The sequence below is a fragment of the Ostrinia nubilalis genome, chromosome 10 (genome assembly GCF_963855985.1).
Source record: "Ostrinia nubilalis chromosome 10, ilOstNubi1.1, whole genome shotgun sequence".
NCBI lineage: Eukaryota > Metazoa > Arthropoda > Insecta > Lepidoptera > Crambidae > Ostrinia > Ostrinia nubilalis.
Window position 1 is genome coordinate 11626240 of NC_087097.1, and position 19839 is coordinate 11646078.

General features: G+C 36.7%; 2 protein-coding genes across 5 annotated transcripts in view; both read right to left on the minus strand.

Moving 5' to 3' along the window:
• LOC135075235 (glutathione hydrolase 1 proenzyme-like) overlaps nt 1-19839 on the minus strand; it is a 60458-nt gene that overhangs the window by 17511 nt on the left and 23108 nt on the right. For 2 of the 4 annotated variants that reach the window (XM_063969607.1, XM_063969606.1), the window contains exons 2-3: nt 16785-17039; nt 7256-7477 (exon numbers count right to left, since the gene is read on the minus strand). In XM_063969607.1, the coding sequence (XP_063825677.1) occupies nt 7256-7477; nt 16785-16891 (329 nt within the window). In that variant the 5' untranslated portion in view covers nt 16892-17039. Of the gene's footprint in view, nt 1-7255; nt 7478-8545; nt 8920-16784; nt 17040-19839 lie in introns of those variants that run through there. The other 2 variants (XM_063969605.1, XM_063969608.1) reach the window with 2 other exon arrangements.
• On the minus strand, nt 4172-4899 carry LOC135075236 (nuclear protein 1). The gene has a single exon (XM_063969609.1). The coding sequence runs from the start codon at nt 4805-4807 to the stop codon at nt 4607-4609; it is 201 nt and encodes a 66-aa protein (XP_063825679.1). The 5' UTR covers nt 4808-4899; the 3' UTR covers nt 4172-4606.

Sequence of the window (19839 nt, forward strand, 5' to 3'; positions counted from 1 at the left end):
CTTCCTATTTGTGCTGGTATTATTTTAGCTCTTGCCCTTGTCGTGACCCTGAAGGTGGTCAAGGGCATGACATAGGACTTTTAGAGGTCTATTTTGGAATGCTCTACTATTCTAAAAGTCTAGTATTTGTATTATTTTTACCTCCAGAGTGGCTTTTGCCAATTGCTTTTTGGCCATCAGTTGCATCTTTCAGCTTTTGAGAAGTCTTTGAAAAGAGCACGTGCCCCTACGATGTAATGTGACTTCACAAAAACTATTGAGTTCGTGCCCAAATTTTCATCTAGAAAAACTACACAAAACTTGGCAACAGTGTGAATTAATTGTTAGTTTCAGTCTGCCCCACATAACTCGGTTTTATTGTAGGTATAAATCTATAACTAACTAGCGGCCGCCCGCGACTTCGTACGCGTGGATCCCGTTTTACCCCCTTTTCCCGAATTTTCTTTGCTATAAACCTCACGGAGCCCGAGACCTTTCCAACGAATGCAAAACCGTGGAAATCGGTTCGTGCGTTCTGGAGTTATAGCGTCAGGGAGGAAAACCCGACTTATTTTTGTATAGTAGATATTATAAAGGTGAAGAGTTGTTTGCTTTAACGCTCTAATCTCAGAAACTACTGGTCCGATATGATTTTTTTTTGTGATGGTCGATGAGGAAGGCTTGAAGCTATATTAAAACATTACCCTGCAGCCAATAGGGGCGGAGCAATAAAGAAAAATGTTGCACAAACGGGGAAATATCGAACTATTTTCACGAGTCGTGAAGTCACACAGCTAGTAAACGATAACTTGGTTATTGTAGGTATAATTTAATTGTAAAGTGGATTAGTGGGTTCTCCTTCAGACGTTCCAATGACAAAGTGTGGTATTAATATTTATCGTTTGGTAATTAACTCCTATCACCTACAGACATGCTTGCAATTAACTCGTATTTACTTAGGCTGGGTTGCACCATCTTACTTTGACTTTAACAAACGTCGGAAATCTGTCAAACTCCATACAAAACACACCGGTTATCGCTATAGTTACTGTTAAAGTTAGGTGGTGCAACTCAGGCTTAGATGCGTTATTATCGTTATATTAGAGGTAGAGGTGATGAAGATCTGTCTTATACAGGATGTAAAGGTTAATGATGATATCAAGTCACTGTTCTGAATTTATTGTGATTAAGTTTTCCTGAAAAAATAAACTGCATTATTTATTTTTCATTTCTCCTTATGTTAAATGTTCATTTCTGGCATCTCTGACTATAAAAAGAGCTGTGAGAGAAAAGTTATAACATTTTTTTGGTTTTACTTTTTGCCAATCTGTCTTACATTCTAATTATACCTACCCTACCTATCTTATTTGATGTATCTGTAGATATTTTTAACGACCACACGCACTTCGTGCGTTGACCTGTATGTAATTTATTAGCAAATAAATTGTTAACAGTGAATGTACTGAAGGCCTATGAAAGAGTGTGTTCTATAGAGTTTAGAGGTAGGTAATTTTAAACTAAATGTACACACTTGTGTTAGAATTTTGACAGTCTTCTGTTTAGTTATTTATATCTTAGCATCTTGTTTGCGCTCCTAAACTATCACTTGAGTGAACTGTAACTCCATAAACATTTCCCTTGCCGAGTAAATTCATGAAATTCGGCATGGATACTTTCTTTCATGAATTGTAGAGCTACCACTACTACCTATAGCATTTATAAATAGCAAGTGTCTTTTGAATAAAAAGTTACAATATTTTCTTCTTCTTTTGTCTTGTGGATTTCATGACTTTCAGGATGGATAGAGTTCCTTTCATGAATTGTAGAGCCACCGCTATTACCTACACATGTTATAATTAATAGTCTGTTTCTTTTGAATAAAAAATACAATGTTTCTTTCTTTTTCTTTTGTCTTGTGGATTTCATGACTTTCAGGATGGATAGAGTTCCTTTCATGAATTGTAGGGCCACCACTATTACACATGTTATACATTTTTTAAAAATAAAAGATACAATCTTTTCTTCTTCTTCTATCGTCCACAAGACTTCACATCCCTAGTGTCAGACATAAATGAACTTCCTCAGGCGTCTGACAGCAAGTCACGGTACCATAAAAATCCCGTTACGTTACGTAAGAAGCTGATTAATAATTGCGATAAGTTTTACAGATTGAATCACCAGCACGAGATATAAACGAAGTGCGTTGTTTATAGTGATGCAATATTTTGCAAAATTTCAACGTTATTGCTTTTATTTAAAGTAATTTTATGAATGACTCACATTTCAGAAAATAAACTTTTTTTATTGGTGTATTATTCATTTGTTATCTTTTTTATTAAATCAAGTTATTAAGGATTGTATCGGCATACCGTGCGAGTATGAAGTATAAAGAAACTGTAACACCTACAAACTTGGAATTTGGCAGATAGATTCTTTATTTATAGGGTGCAGGGCTGCAGGCGTCCGCTAACAATGGATTTTACGAAACTCCATCCCTAAGGGGGTAAAACGGGCTCCACGCGTACGAAGTCGCGGGTGGCCGCTAGTATGTATAATTATATTTATCTATACTAATATTATAAAGAGGTAAAGTTTGTGTGTTTGTATAATTGTTAAATTGTAAGGGATAATCTCGGGATCTACTGAACCGATTTTAAATAGAAAGCCACATTATTGCTGAGTGCCACAACAGGTTATATAAAAAACCGAAAAATTCCACGCGGACGAAGCCGCGGGCGGAAAGTTACTAATAAAATAAAAATAATATCAAAAACGTTAGGACTGACTGGAATGGGTAGATAAGCAAAAACTGTTCGCGATAATAGGTAGGCAGTTTATGAACGCACGATGCAAAAAACGTGTTCACACATACATACACAATAAGCTTAGGCAGGCAGGTAGGTAATTGGAAACCGTACAGTTAAACTACTTACCGTTTACTTTGTACTTTGACTACACATCGTTTTACTTTAGGTAGGTATAACCATGTTAGAATGTAGAGAAATGTACCTACAATGTACTACATTTTGGGCCAGACATAAACCTTCATTATACATTTTGGTTAGAGTACCTACTTAAGTATCAAGCAGGCAAAGTAAATGCAAATTCAAATTCTTTATTCATAAGGACCGGTCTTTGTGGAAATCCTTGGGGGAGGCCTTTGTCCAGCAGTGGACCTCTTTCGGCTGAAACGAAGGGCCTTTTCAGGGCACGTTAACAAACACGTCCCAAATATCGTCTGGTGCTGAGATGTGGTGAAATAAACTCAGTCACCTTCAACTAGTACATATTATGTACATATACAAATATATGTATAGGTATCTTGTAAATTGTATTTCCTGTAATAAACAAGACTACTTCCCAGTATGAATCAGCCGATATTATGTTGTAATGAAGTGGTAGAAAATGAGCTCTACATAAAAGGAATAGTTATCCATTTTAACAGCATCTAATTTACGGCAATCCGTGTTCCTGTGCTTCTTTAATAACTAAGAAAAATTATGAAATATTCAGTGATAAAAAAATAGACAGTTCTTACTCGGAGATGCAAAAACTTTCAGGTAACCGCCTTCAAATTCCAATGGTTGACTGAAAAGAATGCCCCTAGGCATTAAGTTCGTTATTTCTTACGTGCGTACCTACTTGTATGTAAATTGTATTTCAATACCGGTCAAAGTAATAAAGTAGATGTATTTTATTATAAGGAAATAGGAAGCTAAAATTAATTGAAGAATATCCCGGCTACTAATTTTATATTAGGTTAATTGTGTGTGTTATCATCACCTGTCTATTAAAATGTGTTTTTGTATATTTAGATCATTATTGTGGTCGTTATCTAACTGTGTGTTCCTAAAATGAATTCAGTGTATGAATGATTCATCTGTGTTTGTTTGTAAACATTTTCAATAAACATAAGGTAAGAGAGATAACCTGAACTTCAGCCAAGTTACGTAATTGCCGGGTCTGTGATCAATACGAAATGTCACAACCTTTAACAATCCTACCGTGTTGTGTTTTGTTTTGCTACGACGCAAAAAGCAGCTGTCTACGTGGGTAGAATCGCTTCGACCGATAAATAGCCGGCAAGGCCAGCCACCTCGGCTTGCTTCAAGGTTATTTTTGTGTATAAACACATTGTTAGCACACAACACAATAAGATGGCCACTAGTGCAACACAAATGAAACAAAGGAGTAAAGTTAAATCATACTATAATTTTTATTACCTTAAATTAATTATTACAGTCGTCTAGTACCTCAGGAAAGATACAAAATAAACTCATAATAATCTAATTAGGAATTAGTAACACAGCAATTATGAGCTCTACAACAAGCTCAGATGAGATGAGATCAGTTCACGGAACGGTGTTAGGTCCAAAATAGATTCACTGGCCTTTCACAGTGAGAGAGAAACTTCAACGCGGCCGGGGCCTCGCTCTGCTCCTTGTCTTGTAGATGTGGTGGGCCTGGTAGAAGCTCTGCGTCAACAGAAACCGCCTCGGGTGTTCCAATGATCTCTGAGATGATTCGCGTCCCGAGCTCTCCTCAGGGATGCGCCATAACAACCTCCTTTCGTTAGGCATATCAACGGTCCTTTTGCTCGCCATGTCGCAGTATTCTATCCGCTCATTTAATGCTTATTCCCTTTCTTGTTGTTCTCTGTGTTGACTAGCTTCGTAACGATCTTTCTGGAATGGCCGGACGGGTCGAAGTGGTTGGTGTGCTCGCTCACCTCCTTCTTCGTGCGCTGCTTGCCGCTGTGTCCCGAGAAGATGTGCTTGTCGTAGTCAAAGTTGTAGTAGTCGTACTCGTCGAAGAAAGCCTCGGACATATTTACTTTTGCTTGTGAAATTGTGAGACACGAGAAATTTACGGTGACAACGTCACTTGGTGGATGCTTTTAACTGAATGTTGGGTGTGTTAGTTGCGCGGCGTTTATATAGCGTTGTGGGGCACGTCAGTGACCGCATGCGCGTCGATAAGGTTCTCGAAACGCGATTGGTCGAGAGCTCTCAGCCGCGACCCGGTTATGAAGGATGTTTGTTTATTTATACAGTGCGCTAGTGTGAGTGTGCCGGCTGGGGCTGCCATTGTTATAATTTAAAATACCACAATTTTGAACGGGCACGCTAGAATTCGGCGTGAAATCAAAGGAAATTGCATTTTCATGCATGGGCGTTTTAATAGCATTAACAGACTAGAAAACATGGTTTCAGATCGATGCTTGCGTTCACGATGCGCAGTAAAAACTAGTCGGTGAATGCGCAAAGATGTCTGCAGGTTATGAACGTGCCCAGACTAAAAATAGACGAACTAGTAGTTTTCTTGCTTAATAAACACGAGAAAAATCTTTAATATTAGTACACACGTATTTTATAACGTAGCGAAATCGTAGCATTCGTAGTCAAATGCTCGTAGCAAGGTAATTTTTCCTGTAACCCTACGTTTTACTGAAATAAGAAGTATACCTAATAAAGAATAGATCGCAATATTTTTTGTTGATAACTTATGTGTTGTGTTTCTTTAAGATAGATATCAAACCACGTGACTGTGTAAGTGTAAGACTGTAGATTCTCCCAAATGGAGCGCAACTTTAATTCGCCTTGTAACATTTGTATCGATGATTGTGTGACTTGAAAACAATTATGTTCTTTGTGTAATAAGTAGGCACTTCATTGTTTCCATAATCGGTGAATTATCACGTGCGATTTACGTATAGTTCCTCGATAAAATGCAGAATTATAAAAATTTGTTTGCGTGCTATTGTTTTTGTTACTAGTGCCGCCATCTGTCGAAATTTCATGTAACTAAAAACTGCTGAAGTTCTTGTGCTCATGAAACAACTGAATAAACTACTATTTTGTTTCTATAATTTACTGTATTAACTTTTAGAATTTCAGCTAAGATTCGACCAAATAAAATTAAAAAACGAAAACTAATATTGTTCCTGAGTGTTGTAGGTTTCTTCTAAGCTTAATTTAGAATATGCTTAAAACAATAAAAATAAAATCAATCTTTATCACGATAAAAATGAAAATCATAGATATCCTCTATTTCACAATACTGTGAGTCACGTACAATAATTTCGATTAATCTAGCTAGATAAGCCAAAGTATTATAGGTATTTCCAATGATTCTAAATTAGGCGGAAAAACAATGACGAATCTTATTGTAAAGAGAAAAAGTTGAGAAATATGTACCACGGTAATTTTTGCACGTATTGATTTTAAATGATGCAATCTTATACTAATATTACGATATAATTTCATGAGAACTCTAGAAATCTCTAGCATTATAACTATTATATTTGATAATAATTTAAACATTAAACCAACAACTGCGTCAAAAGGATATGGTTACTCAACGATAATGATAATTAATTAATTCCAACGAGCACGCACTGACAAAATAATATATTACACAATAATAATTACCAATACATATTTAAAAAACTGGATGCAAGTGGCCGGGGATAGAAGTCGGTGGAAGGTTGAAGAGTAGGCCTAGGTTAGGACAAACCCAAAGGCTTGTTAGGTATATGGAAATAAAATTCTAAGTGTAAGTGGGATTTGAACCAGAGACCGCTGGCTTTGTATGGGTGGTCGAACTAAAGGCGACGTGTGCGCCGATGCAACTGACCTACAACAACCTGACCTATATTGTCTTGAATCCTTACTATGGGACTTAGACAGGGTTTAGTTATATTTTATTATTTAATTATGGGCAATGAAATTACGGTAAAAAGTTACTCAAATATATCGTGAAAGTCTTGTAAATCATCAGCGCTAGGCTATGATTTGTTCTGTATTTCTGAACTTTTTTAAATGAACGAGAATGTGTAAATTTTTAAAACATCTTTCAATGAATTGTAAACGAGATGCATAGCAACGTTATTCAACTGGTGCACACAGCTGCAGCAGCTGATTTGTATGCACAGGACGTTCCACTGCTGAACATAAGCCCCCCCCTATGATTTGTACATCCCCGGGCCCGAGGCTAGAAGTTTTCCATTTATCGACTAGGTACTATACCTATACCCCTTTTATAAAAGTCTTCTCTTATAACTACATAAAGATTACCTCCGACGTGTTGCGAAGTTATCGGCTACTTTGGGTGTCACGAACTATTTGACGCTGACTGCACAAGTGCACAATGTACTTTATAACCAGCAGCATCATCTAATTTTCAGTCTTGCAAGTAGCTGGTGGTTCATATAGAAAAAGGCACTGCTTTCTAGCGTTTACAAAACAGATTAGGGCCAAAATCTTTAGCTACTGACCTGCCAATCTGGGAGCAGTGCGGTGCGTCAGTGCAGACAGCTGCCTTCTGGAAGGTGTGCAGCCAGGAAGCCGAAGGTAGAAGAGGCTCCACTGGGTCTGGTGGCTCAGAGTTCTTCCAGTTGTGGTAGTCGTTGCTGCCGATGAGGTATCCACTCAAGGCTGACAGCAAGACCAGGACAGTCAGCCCCGTGATGACCAGCTTCGTGCGAAGCTTGTAGGGTCTGGAAGATAAATTTCAATTTAGTACAAAATTAACACCTATGACCACCTTCCAGTCCCATCATCAAATTATCTCGATGGTACCATAATATTGTATTGTCATCCAATCTACATAAAATTGCCAAGTTTCATAATGATACAACAATTAGAAGTGCGTGTAATTTAGATTCTTAGATTCCATTACATAGTTAGTTACATACACGACAACCTAATAAAAGCGTGTTAAAAAGACAACTTGGTGTTCACAAATGCAGACGGAGGCATCAATGCCTAAGTGATTTACTGATAAACCTATATGGTGTACTCGTATGTCGAACACAATGCGCCTGTGTAAGACGATATAGCAATTTACACTATTATGATAAAGAGATGAATAAAGTTTTGTAGGAAAAATCTCTGGAGCGACTGAAGTATTCGGAAAATTCTTTCACCAGTAGATAGCTATTATTCCAAGTAACGTAAAGCTTATCTTTATGAGACAGCGATTCCGCGGGCAAGAGCTAGTTAGTATGTATAATATTGTATGCGATAGTTATATGTTTTTGCAAAGTCGTATATCAGCTGCATAGTTGACTCGTTGACTTGCTAGTAGATGAAATGTCTTGAATACAGCGTAGAGTCTCAAAATTCGTTGAGAAATGAGATCTAAAAAGGACTGAGTATAAATGTGTCGGGAGTAGATGTAGTGGTAGGTGTTCTAGTGTTTTAGAATAAGGAAATTGTAACTGATTTATTTGGTAATCATCGTGTATGCGCTGGTCTCTAGGATGCCGGTATTAGGATACCGGCTACAGCCACTAATTTTAAAAACAGACACTACATGCTAAAATTAACATGGCTTGAATTAAAAAAAAAAACTTTCGCATTTGCTTATCATATTTTATCATAGAGTTAGGGGAAAAAACTTAAATAAAAGCCTTGTTCCTTAAGATAAGCCACGATTTATGTGTATTTATCATCATGGATATGCTTATAGTCTAAAGTTATAGCCAAAATAATTTATCTTCGTGACCTAGATTCTAGTGCATAGGCGGACATTTTGTGCGTTATCGCTACAATCAATTACTTACTTTGACGGATAGTAATCATCGTTACTGAAATTCCCTTGAAATATGGCGAACCTATTTATTGGCGACACAAGACGGATCGTGTCCATAGGAATATCATCCATACGGGTGCTGATGAAGTTCCTCCGATGCAGACCACCGTGTTGTTCCATATTTAGATTTCAGTACATTAATTCACTATGACACTGCACTTGTGCGTTACAACAATATAACCTTACGGGATTCTCGCAGTTAATTCTTTTACGCGCGCCGCATTTTAGTTCTAGATTCGCTAGCACTTTTCTTTTATGTGTCAATACGTTTTCTCCTGCATGGTGACACAGACACTATTGCACTTTTGATTTAGTGTGTCAATGACGTTTTAGGGATGCGATAGCAGTGAACTTGTTTGCGGGTAGGTGCCGGCAAAATCGATACAGGGAACAGCTGTCCACGCCTCCCAGGGTTTACAAGGGCAAAGTATAGATGGCGCGATGGGATTTAATGCTACTCGTAGAATGAGAGTTGGTATTGTTGTTTTGTTAGTTTTTCCCGCCTTTTCAATGGAATAAAAATTCAATGTTAGATTGTAACGCCTACAAAAGTGTAATGTTTCGCAAGTACGGTGCAATACTGTTGCCGTGATAAATATGGTAGGATTTCAGCTAGTATCTTGCAAGAATAACTGTAAATAGTACTTAGATACAATTTAGTAGTTGTCACACGTTATCACTTCAAATAAGCAAACATTTTAGTATAATAATATTTGACATGATAAACCTAGCTATTTCGAGTGTATATCATAGTTGCGACAAACAAAGGTGCTACAAACGTAGTGGCGACAGTACGTTATGCCGGCAATCAATGGCGCGACTGCACATTAGCTCGACGAACGTTAGCGCGACAGAACGATGGGGCGACAAACGAAAGCACGACAGTACTTTGGCGCGACAAACCCTAGCGCGACATTACTTAGGCTCGACAAACGATTGCACGACAGAACCTCCGATCGACAAACTACACTGTGACACAACGTTTTACTCAACGACCTAAAGCATGACAAACATAGTAATAAGTTATTTTAAAAAATATTTATGTGGATGTATTAGTAATGTGTCGTATAACATTAATGTGATTTAAAAAAATATTAAAAATACAGAGAGTACATTTTTGTTAATGTTGTCGCTGCGGTCATAAATAGTGTAAATTAGTTATAAAAAAATATGATTATTGTCTTGTAACAATTAAATTAATTAATATGTATTATAATTTAAATAAATAGTTTTATAGTCATTAATAAATTGTTAAAATAGCATTAAATTTACTGGCAACACTGGTTTGTGGTTCGATGTCGTCACGCCACCGATCCGGTCCGGTATCGGTGGTGGGGCGGCGTCGAGGTGGGAACCTAGCGCTCGGAGATTGAGTTAGTTGGTCGTCAGTGCCTGCTACGAGTAACATCTCCTCCAAATAAGCGTCAGTTGGTAAAGTGTGTATGCTGATATTCAAGTAAGTGTTATTTTTATGTTCAGTGTCGAAATAAAGGATTGGTAACTATTGTAAGTTTTATAATGAATTTAATTTAGACTTGTACAATGAATTATATCTAGACTTGGTATTTAATTAATAATATTACTATAATTTGGTGTTGATAGCAAATGTAATGAGTTTGAATATAATCTTGGTATTAATATATTGTTTTATTCTAATAGCGATAACATCAGAAGTGTTTCGTAACCCCACACCAAGATGCCGCGAAGCCGTAAAAGGACCAGAGGAAAGAAGGGCAAGCGTAGAGAGTATTCTTCCGACTCTTCATCAAGGTCGCGCTCACGATCATCTTCGTCATCGAGCAGCAGTAGCTCCGATGGCCGCAGGCAACGGAAATTGAGACGCACAAGGGCTGCGTCTCCCACAGTAAGCCAAAATGTTGTTTTATCATCGGTAATACCCGAGTTTGATCCTTTAGTGGACGATATTCAAATGTGGATTAATGTTGTGGAAGCTAATGCTCGCGCTTTTGGTTGGTCTGATCGTGTTTTGCAATATCAAGCTTTGCAAAAATTGCGTAATACCGCAAAAACATGGTACGATTCGCTTCAGAAAAACAAAACACGTTGGACCACCTGGAAGTGGAAGGATTGGCGGAATACTCTTTTGGAAACGTTTCAAATTAAGCGCAATATGTATAGTTTGCTAAAGGATTTAGTACAAACGAAACCTACAGATGGCCAATCATTATATGAGTTCTATTTTCAACAAAGAGGTAAAATTGATAAAATGCGGTTATGTTTTTCGGATCAAGACATTATTTCAATAATTGTCGGTTCTATTGGCGATAAAAATATTAGCACTGCCGCAGAAGCCGGTAATTTTAAATATTGTGATGACTTGGCTTCGTTTTTACATGGGAAAATTTATTGCGAACCCGAACAAAAACCCTTTTCGAGGCAGAACAATTCCCAAAATAAGTCTCGTTTACATTATAACACTAATTACATCGACAAAAAGCCAGAAAATCCGGCGAGTGCATCCGGATCTGGCAATAATACGTTCACTAATCCAAATATAACGTGTTTTCGATGTGGTGAACCGGGGCACAAAAAGAATAACTGTAATCATAAAGACAATGTTAAGTGCAACACATGTAATAGATTTGGCCATCTGGAGCTTGCGTGTCGAATGAAATCTAAGATGAAGGTAGAAAAGGATAGCGAAGTAAAGTTAATAGTTGAGTCAAATTCAAAGGACAAGTTTTATAAGGACGTTGAATTAAATGGGTGTAAACAACGTGCTTTCATTGATATGGGTAGTAGTTGTTCGCTGATAACTAGTACTTTGGCAAGTAAATTGAATCTTACGCCGGTTATGTTGGATGCACCTATTTTACTGACTGGTTTCAAAGTTGATTCTTGTTCTCATGTAACCCAGAGTGTACAGGTTGATCTTAAAGTTGATACCACAAAACTAAATGTTACTTTTTATATTTTTGATGAACTATCTGGGAGTTCTATATTAATAGGACGAAATTTCACGGAGGACAAAAGGATCATGTATTCACGGATAGGTAACAACTTATCCTTTTCTCCAATAAATAATGAACAAATGTCGTTAATAGAGTCATCTGACTCTTTAACTGATCACAACTCACTTTTAAGTAAAATATTAGCTAAGTACCCGCATGTGGTATCGGAAAATTTACAAAGCTTAGGACAGACATCTTGTGTGGAGTTAGATATTGAGCTGACAACTAATAAACCTGTTTGCCACCGACCTTATCGTATGTCGGAAGCTGAAAAATCGGCTACCCGCGAAATAGTTGATGAGCTTTTAAAAAATGGCATTATACAAGAAAGTAATTCTGCTTATGCGAGTCCGGTTTTGTTGGTTGACAAGCCATCCGGAGAGAAACGTATGTGCGTTGATTATAGATCCCTTAATAAAATAACAGTTAAAGAAAAATACCCAATGCCTATAGTTGAAGATCTAATTGACAAGTTAAAAGGCTGTAAATGTTATACATCCCTGGATTTAAAAAGTGGATATTACCAAATTAATGTTAACGAGTCTTCCATACCTAAAACAGCATTTATAACCCCTGATGGCCATTACGAGTTCAAAAGGATGCCATTTGGACTTTGTAATGGACCTTCAGTCTTCCAGAGACTTATGAATACTGTTTTAGGCAAGTTGCGTTTTGATCCGAATATGAAAGTTATCTGTTATATGGATGATTTATTAATTGCCACAGATTCTATTAATGAAAATGCTAAACAACTAGAGGAAGTACTAAAAGTTTTGCAAGATAATGGTCTGACAATAAATTTAGACAAATGCCACTTTTTTCAAAGCTCGGTCAACTTTCTAGGGTACGATATTGATGAAGAAGGCATACGACCTGGTAAAAAGAAACTTAAAGCTGTGGAGGAATATCCTGAACCCTCAAATGTCCACCAAGTGAGACAATTTTTGGGCCTCATAAATTATTTCCGCAAATTCATTAAAAGTTGCGCTCTCATATCAAAACCATTGGTAAAGCTCTTGAAAAAAGACGCTATATGGGAATGGGGTACAGATCAAATCCAAGCGGTTAATAAATTAAAACGCGAATTATTAGATAATGCTTTATTAACAATTTTTGACCCTAAACTCCCAACAATTTTATACACTGATGCTAGTCGTGACGGCGTAGGCTGCATTCTAACACAAGTCACTGAAAACGGGGAAAAGCCAATTCATTTCTATAGTAGACAGACAACCAACGAAGAAAAAAAATATCATTCGTTTGAGTTGGAGTTTTTAGCAATTGTGGTCGGTTTACAAAAATTTCGGCACTACTTATTGGGCTCTAATTTCAAAATTTATACGGATTGTAACGCTGTCAAATACACGATAAATAAGCAAGAAGTTAACTCTAGAATAGGTAGATGGGTATTATTGACACAAGAATTCACTTTCGAAATTATTCATAAACCAGGACCACAAATGCAACATGTTGATGCATTAAGTAGGAATCCGATTAGTAACAGTAATTCTACCCCCATGTGCAATGAAAGCGTGTTGGCTATAACAGAAGGTGACTGGTTGCTATCTATACAGTTGCAAGACCCTCATATTTGTGAAATAAGGGAAATATTAGAATCAGGAGAGGCCGAACTTAACAAAAAGATATTTAAAGATTACGAATTATTGGGTAATAAAGTATATCGTAGGACAGAGTACGGTAGAAGGTGGGTTGTTCCAAAAAAATGTATTTGGCAGGTAATTAGAGCAAATCACGATGAAATAGGCCATTTTGCCGTGGACAAATCTCTTGAAAGAATAAAATCACTATATTGGTTCCCAAAAATGAAAAAAGTCGTATCTAAATATATTAAAAATTGTCTTAACTGTATCTACTCAAAAGCTGTCCACGGCAAAAAGGAAGGGCAATTATTTTCTATACCTAAATATGCAAGGCCCTTCCACACGCTACACATTGATCATCTCGGACCTTTTGTAAAGACTACACAAAAAAATACTTACTTGTTAGTAACAGTGGATTCGTTTACAAAATTTGTATTTATTGCTCCTGTTCGTAATACCAAGAGTAAGGTTGTGATTAATGAATTAAATAAAATATTCAATGTATTCGGAAATCCTAAACGTATTGTATGTGATGCAGGTAGTTCTTTTACATCCAAGTTATTTGTTAAATACTGTAAAGATAAAAATATAAGACAACACACTATTGCGACCGCCGTGCCACGTTCGAACGGACAGGTGGAACGTTATAACCGCACCATCCTGGATGCGCTTAGAACAATGGGTGCAAATACTAATTATAACAAATGGGATACGCACATTCCAAGTATTCAACAAGGAATCAACAGTACCATTAATAAAACTACATCTGCGGTTCCTAGCGAAGTGTTCTTTGGCTATCGACTTCAAACAGATTCTGACATGCTGGTTAATGAAAATGAACAATTACCAATCGACATGACTTTGTTGAGGAACAATGTAACTAATCGAATCCAGGTGAATGCAGACAAACAGAAGCAGATTTTCGACTCTAAACGAAAACCTGCCCGAATATATAATGTTAATGATCTGGTGGTCATTAAAATTCCCAGTCAATCAAATGATGGCCAGAGTACTAAATTGCTTCCGTTATTCAAAGGACCGTTCCAGGTGACAGAAGTTTTAGGTCACGATAGATATGTGGTTAAAGATATGAGGGGATCAGAGCGGACGAGTAAACGGTATGAAGGAACCACATGTGCAGAAAATATGAAACCATGGATTAGACTAGATGACCTGGACGAGAACCTGGAGATGGCCTAAGATGTTGTCAGGTATTTATGTGACACCTTTGATCAAAACTTTTCAGATTTGATTTCATTTGTTAAGTTGTTTATTTTTATTTTATTTAATAGTCTAATGCTTTTGCTTCGAACCTTGCTATTTTTGGTACCTAGATAAATGCATAGTTGTAACAAGATTTATTCGTGTAAAATAAATTTGTTACATTTAGTGTTTTAATTTGTGGTATTATACAACTAGGGTTGGCCAGTGGCATCGCCTAGAGTATACCGCAGGTTCTAACACGCATTAGTGACTGACCGCTGATGGAACAGTTGCGACATACGAGTCTGGGTATCAACGATATACAAAGTCCCCTGTTTTGTCTTCGAATAGAGTAGTTCGCTATCGGCTGACCGTTGATGGAACAGCCGAGTAGAGGACACTCAATGATACATCCATATGACCTCGTTATATTTTTATGATTAAATAGTAATATGTTATGTTTTGTTCTCAGCAATCGCACCAGACTAGAACGCGATCCGGGGACGGATGCGTGCGCAGGAAGGCCGAATGTTGTCGCTGCGGTCATAAATAGTGTAAATTAGTTATAAAAAAATATGATTATTGTCTTGTAACAATTAAATTAATTAATATGTATTATAATTTAAATAAATAGTTTTATAGTCATTAATAAATTGTTAAAATAGCATTAAATTTACTGGCAACACTGGTTTGTGGTTCGATGTCGTCACGCCACCGATCCGGTCCGGTATCGGTGGTGGGGCGGCGTCGAGGTGGGAACCTAGCGCTCGGAGATTGAGTTAGTTGGTCGTCAGTGCCTGCTACGAGTAACATCTCCTCCAAATAAGCGTCAGTTGGTAAAGTGTGTATGCTGATATTCAAGTAAGTGTTATTTTTATGTTCAGTGTCGAAATAAAGGATTGGTAACTATTGTAAGTTTTACAATGAATTTAATTTAGACTTGTACAATGAATTATATCTAGACTTGGTATTTAATTAATAATATTACTATAATTTGGTGTTGATAGCAAATGTAATGAGTTTGAATATAATCTTGGTATTAATATATTGTTTTATTCTAATAGCGATAACATTAACGTTTATTATTTCTATTTTATTATTTATTTTATTCTATATTTGTGTATAATTTAAGTAAACATGATAGTTTAAAGTTAAGTGATACATACTTTTAGCACATTAAGTTGAAATAATTAACATTAAGTTGAAAATGTAAGATTAAAAATAAACCTAATATATCCACTCCACATACATATTTTTTAAAATAACTTGTTACTATGTTTGTCATGCTTTAAGTAGTTGAGTAAAACGTTGTGTCACAGTGTAGTTTGTCGATCGGAGGTTCTGTCGTGCAATCGTTTGTCGAGCCTAAGTAATGTCGCGCTAGGGTTTGTCGCTCCAAAGTACTGTCGTGCTTTCGTTTGTCGCCCCATCGTTCTGTCGCGCTATCGTTCGTCGAGCTAATGTGCAGTCGCGCCATTGATTGTCGGCATAACGTACTGTCGCCACTACGTTTGTAGCACCTTTGTTTGTCGCAACTATGATATACACTCTTAATATTGAGATCAATAAATAGGTACTACTTACTGATAAACAGCTAAACAAAAAATATTCATTCATAACAAGCACTTTAAGCCGGTAGCAGTCTCGTAGTACCAAGTTCCTGAAGAACAAAAGTATCTAAAGTATTCTCCAACTAGCACTCTTTTAAAATGTTTATGAGGAGTCCATTCAAAATCTTAAGCTTGTCAAAACAACTTTGTTACAAGCATGTGAGGTTTAAAAGCCGAAGTATATTTTATTCATTGAGCAGCCTGACAACCGGTAAAACGGACAATGTTTGTTTCCAAACAATTTGCAAAAACTAAACTGGTTCTGTTACTACACATTCTAATCGGTCGAGGCCGTGTATGTGTTTCAAATCTCATAGTTAAAGTACATGTTTTTCTATTCCGAACTCAAGTGCCATCAGAGGCCCCGAACAATAAATTTTATTTTAGGTATAACGATTTTCTGTTTCAAACTTTTCAGTGATCTATTAGCTGCTGAAATTATTCAACGATTAAGTTGAAAGAATTAAAATAATTGATAATGTACAAAAATCATTTCATCTATACTGCCGTATTTTCGATGCCATAGATAGCCTACTTACACCCCTCATTTTTATCGGTGGTCGAGTACCAAAAATATGTTTGATACGGTAGAGGATCAAAAATTATGTGTATAACACTTATTATTTCTTATTAAATAATTCGCCATAGGACGTCCATTGCTGAACATAGGCCTCCCCCAATGATTTATTTCCACAATGACCGGTTGGTGGCGGCCTGCATCCAGCGCCTTCCCGCTACCTTTATGAGGTCGTCGGTCCACCTTGTGGGTGGATTTCTTTTCTTATTGGTCATAATCAAGTAGGTATTTATTCATGTTAACTTACCTATCCCTGTCTGCATCAGGCACCCTAATGAACACATGTCGATTTCTCTTTCTCACACTTCCAGGTTGTTTTAATGAGCTAGTCCTAATCAGCTTCTTGTCACTCATGTCTATTCACTGTTGTTTATGCTTTAGTATTTACAAACAATGTAGCTCTGTGTTTACTGTTCTGTTCCTATACTTGTGGTGAAAATACCAATTTTCATAAACTTTCGTCTGTAGCATTATCTTCATGAATTGCCTTTACGCTCACTCACTATAATCACAGATTAACGAAATTCAATTTATAAGGAAGCCCTGATGTAATTTATGAAACAAACCTTATTCCTTATAAAATAATCAATTGTAAGTAGGTAACCTAATATTACGAGTATTTTCGTATGACAAACTCCGGTCCTACCATAACAAGCATATACATATACGCAATTTACGACAGAGGTAAATAATTTACTTAGAATAATTAGATAAAATAATCAAGGCTCTTCAAATAAATCAACTGTTTTACAAAACGTCAATAAACAATAAATGTAGAGCAGGGGTGGCAGGGAGCAATCTTTATGTATTAACGTGCCACTTTTCTAAAAAAAATGTTTGATATCTTTCATAGACGTTGTGTAGTCATAGACATTGAGACCCGTGTTTCTCTATTTTAGTTGAAATGGAACGCGAAAGTTTAAAATCTTATAGTTATCACCATAGACTTGCCATCTATCAATGAGTGTATCGTAAAAGTGACAGACCTTACTCTACAGTGGCACCAGCTGATGCCCTAATTAAAAAAAGCACATTATTTAGCATTTAATTTCAAAGTGAATTTTGGCACGCGTGCTATTGGTTCGCCATCCCTGATGGAGAGGATAGTAGTTATAAAGAGCTCTTCACAAAATGTAACTACATGTAGATAATTGTTAATTGTATGTTTGTGAAAATTGACAATTGTCATTGAAAATTACATTTTACCGCAAAACAATGTACGGTAAATTAAAGTTGAAACACAATAACCAATAAAGTCAGATTTTATTTACGTTATCTTACATAATGTACTCATGTATTTTATACATTATATTCAGTTAGATAAAACAAATACATAATACTACATAATGATACTATTGATGTAATAATGATTTATTATTGATTAGGTAGGTTTGGCGTAGATTTTGGTAGATCATTATGTTCAAGTGAGTACTTACGTAAGTTGAACAACATAAAGTTGCTAATTTGTAGTGACTTGTTATGGAACTGAATAGTATATACTTAGGTACATGTATATTTGTGTCTATTATAAATTGTACCAACAAGAAGTATCAAACCCTTAGATTGAAAATCCTTAGAGGTGGTATTCGCTTAAATTATTAAAGAAAATTATTGAATTCGTAGGATTTTCAGCAAAAAAAAATGTTTCATGATTTAAATGGAAAATGAGTATCTAACCAACTTTGAAAACAATTTTATAAAACATTGAGTGGGACTTCAGCAAAAAGTAGGTATTTTCCACGACTTAAATGGAAAATTAGTGGATACCATTTTCATTAGACAATTAATTCTACAACTTATTAAACATTATAAGTATAACGATAGATTTTGGATTTATGGTATAAAAACTGAAGTTTCCATTCGCTGCTAATAAGAGGTTGAAATCTCAGCTGCAAAAAAAATCTAAAAAATAAATCTTCTACTTTCTGAATGAAAATCTTCAAAATAGAAAAGCTTTTTCTGAGTTGAAAAATGGTGTTGATTAAGAACGAAAAGGTTTCATTCATTTCACTTCATCTTACAACAAAAGCGGTTCTGATTGTTTCAGTGCGCCTCGGGATACACACTTATGTAAAAGTTCTTTGCAGTAATTGAGGAGGGTTGAAAATACAATGGAATATTATGAAGCTTTTAAGTAGGACATGCTTTCAACTAAATATAAACTATTTAAACATTTCTGCTAAAGAACTGAGCATAAGTATTAAACACGGAGTCTGTATAATTTGTAGGGAACCGAGCTGTCAAACTTTAAGAACGTTTTCTAGATGTAATTTGAGTTAATAACTTTCGTTCGTGCAATGGCTTCGCCCGAAACCAGTCAAATTTTGAAAGTGTTCTGTGAGAAAAAAGTTTAAGAATGATTATCAGGGAGTCCCCAAATAAAACTGCTACAACCCAATACAGTTGCATTTATGCGCAACGAATTTCCTCCGCAAAAAAAAAAGGATAGGTATTTTATGGTAATTTCATATTCGAGCAGCAGATTAGGTATGTACATTCAATGTTTGTTTCCATAAGTAAACAGTGGAAAGACTTTGTAGGACGTACTTGTAAGGGTGAGGTACAAGTATATTGAAGTTACGAAGGATTTTACTTTTTGAACGAGCGATCTTCACATGTTATTGTGGAAAGGGTGAAAACTTTACTTTAGAAGATTTTGTTCCACAATGTCAGATGATTTACCATTTAAAATGAGAAGAGAAGCTTTTTCATCCATAAAATAAGTATACAGGTGGATTGATTTCTAATATTATCCTATAATAATAATAATAATAAGCCCCGCAGGGCAGCTTTGTGGCGAGCTGTTGGTGAGTAGCGACACCACGGGGCCAGTTGTTAATCCGAGTGCTCCCGAGAGTCGGTCAAGACCCTCGTCTTCGGCTTGCCGAAGTGGAATCCGAGAGGGTCTGCAGGACTTTCACCTCTGGCTTGCCTTAACCGGCCGGCCAGAGTGGAGTCGCTAGAGCTATATGCTCCAGGGGTGGAAGTGTTAAAGGGCATAACGCCGCGAGTAACTCCGGAGAAAGCGCAGCACACCTCTCTACACCCCTGAGCTGGCAGACGCCAATGTTGCCCCTCAGTCCGGTCTATACGACCCATGACGCCAGGGGGGGCCCATTTAGTCGCTGGCTAGTCACCGCCTGCCATTTTTTCAGTCCGAGACTATGAACCAGGCAGGTGTCCCGTAGTCTCCATCCATAGCCCAGTAACCAGTCCATCTATCCTTCATCCATAACCCTAGTCCATTTTCCAATAACTGCAATAGCTCCTGTGCACAGGCTGGGGATGGTCTCTGGCTACAT